The sequence below is a fragment of the Silene latifolia genome, chromosome 6, assembly GCF_048544455.1.
Source record: "Silene latifolia isolate original U9 population chromosome 6, ASM4854445v1, whole genome shotgun sequence".
Lineage (NCBI taxonomy): Eukaryota > Viridiplantae > Streptophyta > Magnoliopsida > Caryophyllales > Caryophyllaceae > Silene > Silene latifolia.
In genome coordinates, this window is record NC_133531.1 from 84,227,088 (window position 1) to 84,231,759 (window position 4,672).

A 4,672-nucleotide genomic window follows, 5' to 3' on the forward strand; every position below is an offset into this window, starting at 1 on the left:
AGTAGATAACTTTTCAATAGTTTACATTTAAGTACTAATATATATTTATCTTATTTCAATATTTTAAACTTAAATAATTCACCAAACTTGAACCAATAATATCGCTCGAAAAGTTCCTCTTTTCAGTATATATATTGATTGATGTATATATGAACAATTAGTTAACCAATCGATGTAAGGAAAATATTTTATTTATTTAAATATATAAGTTTGATAAAAATAATGGAAACAATGAATTTAATCGTAAAAATATAAGGAGTACTCAAAGAAACAATAGCGAACATAGCACTATTAACAAGAGATGTCGTGGAAATAATCATATTAACCGTGAGAGTAGTGAACGTATCTGTTAATTTATTGATAAATTTATTTCTTCATATTTTCAAGATATATCATATAAATAATATTTTATATTGTAAATGTATGAGTTAGGTAAGTCCAAAATACCTTTATTTTATAAAAAAGTAAAATTTAAATAAAGCGTAAATAGAATAACCCGAGCGGATCGAGCATCAATAGTAGTTATCATAATAATAGCATCCACCATCCTGTATGTTCTTCCGTAGTTAAATATAACCATTGTTCTCATAATAAACGACTTATATGTCCTTCCGGTAGACGGTTGTTAAATAATACAAGTAGCATCCTGAACTACGGAGCACTATATATATTAAGCTCTTCATCATGATAGTCACATACCAATCTAAACTACTAAATTTTCTAATCCCCTCATCGACTTAACATAATTCAACTGTCTAAAATCCTCTAAAAAAAAAGTTATTCCACACCATCTCAAAATCAAAAGATGGTTGAAGCTCCGCTCCCTCCACCACCACCATTTCTTCCTCCGGAAGACCTTCTTCGAAAAAACCTCTTGCAACGACATGTAAACATTGAAATAACTATATTTATAACCTTCATACTGTTCGCCGCGATCTTGGTTTTAGGCCGCCTTAGACCTCGAGGCAACAGTAGTATGAGACTCGTATGCACCAAGTTATTCATAGCCACTGCCTATCTAATATCTTTCATCCCTGGTCTCATGAACTCAACCGGTGAATCCAATGATCTATACGTCTTTTGGGTGGCTTTCTTGGCGTACTTAGCCGCTGTTAGCAATGAGGTCAGTTGTTACTCTCTTGCCGACAACGAGGACCGCAAGAAGCGGCTAATCATTGACTACTTGGTTGTTTGGTCTTTGATTATAAGTTCCCTTTATAAAAGCTTGGCTGCCCCACAAGTAATTGTACCCATGGTGGTTATTTTTTGGGTTGTCGTCTTGAAACTAAGAGAAAGAAGTCTTGCCTTGTCGTACGCTACCAAATCGTCTAAAGGGACCTCTCGAGCTACCAAAATTATTTCTGATTTTACCAAGTACCAAAAAGAGGCAGGCGTGATCAATAAATTTTCGTTTGAAAATTTTTTGGTGGGTGTCCGAGAAGCACAAATAGTGGCGGGAAAACGATCAAAATATTGGTCGAGATCAACCGATGTTGATCTGTCCGACTCTAACCTCATCACATTAAACAAGGTCCTAGGCTCAAATGAAACATTTTTGGTGGGCAATAATGTCGGTAAGGATCTTCAAAACACCTGTATTTCATTTGCTATGTTTTCTATTCTTCTTTCAAAAATTGCTGGTTATAAAAACGTGGACACCAAATTTTTCGGGGGTGGACCGGGTGGTATTAGTATTTCGGACCATTCCTTCGCCCTTGTCGAGAAAGAGCTTGACTTTTTATATGACTACTTCTTTACCAATTATTATGTCATATATGTTAGAGGAATATGGAAGAAGTTGCGCCATCTTTGTATCACATGTCTATTTTTCTGGCTTGCCATTCCCTTGTTAGTCAGATACCGCCCTCAAGATAAGAACTTGCTCTACGTTGTGTTACGTGGGGAGGTGTTAGACACGGGATTCACCCGATTTGTCATACTATCCATATTTATTATCGAATTTTGGCAAAGTGGTGTATTTCTCACTTCTAAATGGGCCAAGGTTATGTACACTTGTTCACTCCTAGATAATAAAACCACCTTTGGTGCAACTCATCTTGTACAATGGGTGATCAAAATAGGTTTCCTTATACCTCGTCCGAGACTTAGCTTCTTTTGTTTTAGCACATTCACAAAGAGAAAAATTAGTCAATACTCGATTCTGAAATGCTACGCAAAGATTCCAACGTCAATCTGGGTCGGATGTTGGATCGGAAGTTACTTTGACCTCCCAAGATTGGGTCAAGCTGGTAACTGGTACATAGATTTGACACCAGATATGAAAAATTGGATTGTCAAAGCTATCGCCAGTTTTATTGATAAGCATGAAGGCAAATTAACTTATGGTGTTTCTTCTCTAGAAGATAACAAGGTGGAAGAAGAAGTCATATGTTCTTATGTAAAGAACGTAACAAAACAATCTCGGGTAATCTTAATTTGGCACATTGCTACTAGTCTTATTGAAAATGATACAAAAAAGACATCACCTACTTCAAATTATGACAATGAATTTCATGTAGCAACAATCATTTCAAATTATTGTGCATATTTAGTGGCCATGGTTCCGGAAATGTTAGATGATCATATTTACACAACACAGTGTGAGTTTGACGATGCAGTCAAAGAGATTGAAATGGATACATTGGGAGATGAAGAGGAGGGTTGTAACGGTGTATTAAATATACGTAATTCTATCTTAGAAGAAGCTCTACAATTAAAGGAGAAACTCCAACAACAACCAAATTTGTGGAGAACACTAGCAGAGTTTTGGACAGAAACATTGTTGTACTTGGCCCTCGCAAATCATGATGACGCCATTAACGCACATGCAAATAGCTTATGCGTTGGAGGAGAGTTTATCACACACCTCTGGGCGTTACTCACACATGCAGGATGCTCCAGGAAACCAATACTCTCTCAAGTGAATCAACCTAATTTTCTTCGCTCTCCTTTGGATGATCAGTCACCCTGATTAAAGATTCTTTTAATTCTCTCGGAATGGAAATTTCTTATTACTATTTTCTTTATTGAGTTGTATTATTTACTTTGAATATTTGTTTATGTAAAATGTCTGCATATCTATGTATTTTTCTTTCCCTTTTCTATGCCCTGTGTCTTATTTTGTTTTAACAAGATGTTATACAAGTATTAGAATCTTTTGTTGTCTTTTTCCATATTGGGGTGTCTCAATGAGTTGTTATCCTTTCTATTTTAAGAATGAACTTGATGAACAATTTAATCATTTATACTCATTTTGTTCCACTTGTCATTTAGTAATTGACTCACTCTTCTTTCCTTGGTCTTTGTGCCAAAACAAAAGGACGACAATTGACCGCGACGGAGGGAGTATCATATATCATCATATCAATATTATATATTAAATCCAGAAACTAAGGGACTTCAATGTAATTAAAGAAAGTTATACAAATTAATTATACTATATAGTTTTAAATCACTAGCACCGTGTGATGGACCCGATTAAGGGATCTCAATGCAAATATTATATAGTTTGAGTTAAATTATATTAGATAGAAACTTGGTAATTTTCCTAAACATTTGTAAGAGACTAAAACATGATCAATTTCCTTAAAATAAAATAGTTAATTAAGATGGTCAATTTCCTTAAAATAAAATAATTAATTAAGATGGTCGATTTCAAGGAGACTAAAATAGAGAAGATGCTTGATAATTTTTCTAAATATTTATAGAAGATAATCAATTTCCTTAAAACAAAATAATTAATTAGTATAAACACGCACACTTATGGTATTAATTATTATCATCATAAAATTATATATTAAATTTAAAATTTATGCAATTTTATTAAACTTTATAGTTTATTAGATGTATAGAGTATTTAACATACAAAAACATAATATAAGTAGGTTATAAATAATTCAAATTACGGTGTGAAATTTTCAATATTAATGCGTCAGTAGTGATACTAACAATAATTACGGCGTGAGTTGTGAAAGTAACAATGATTACGGGAAAGTAATGAAATGTCATTAGTATTATTTCATTAATAAGAGTAAAGTATTAATAACAGAAGTAGTAAATTGTCTCAAAATTTATTTCATCGTAATTTTAGTATATGTCATAGAAAAATATATTATTGATAAATTTATTGATTATGCAACTTTAAATAATTTTATTTAATGAAAAAATAAAATTAATGGTAATTAGAGATAGCTCGGGCGAAGCCGGACACCAATACTAGTATTACATTAAAGCAGAAATCATCCGCCACGTGTCATCGACAGATGACTTCTGCCACGTGTCATGAGCAAAATAGTAGTTCGTCAAATTTTCAATTTCAATTTATATGAGTTTATCCACTTGCTTTATAAATACACTAGACGTATTTAATACATGATTTATTGCCTGCTTTAAAAAATTCTCAATCAATTCAACATATTCATAAAAAAAAAAGGTGGTCCTCATTCATGGACGAGTTTTACTTATTTATGAACAAAAATGACCATTTTACCCCTTTTATTTCAATTCCCCAATTTTCAATTTTCTCTCTCTATATTCAATTCATGGACGGATTCCTGCATTGATTTTGAATGAGTAGTAAAATTTTTGATCTGATAAATTATTTTGATTATGAGCCTGAATGATAATTATAGGATATCCTTTTTTAGTAGTTGCTAGCAAAAGCACTAACCCT

The 4,672-nt window shown here is 32.7% G+C and overlaps 1 protein-coding gene across 1 annotated transcript; it reads left to right on the forward strand.

Moving 5' to 3' along the window:
• Positions 1-805: 805 nt before the first annotated feature.
• LOC141588308 (uncharacterized) lies at positions 806-2,971 on the forward strand. Its single transcript, XM_074409756.1, has one exon. The coding sequence runs from the start codon at positions 806-808 to the stop codon at positions 2,969-2,971; it is 2,166 nt and encodes a 721-aa protein (XP_074265857.1).
• The last annotated feature ends 1,701 nt before the right edge of the window (positions 2,972-4,672 follow it).

Bases quoted from the DNA above. Each gene is read 5' to 3' on its own strand.
- LOC141588308 (XM_074409756.1), top strand. From the start codon at position 806: ATGGTTGAAGCTCCGCTCCCTCCACCACCACCATTTCTTCCTCCGGAA.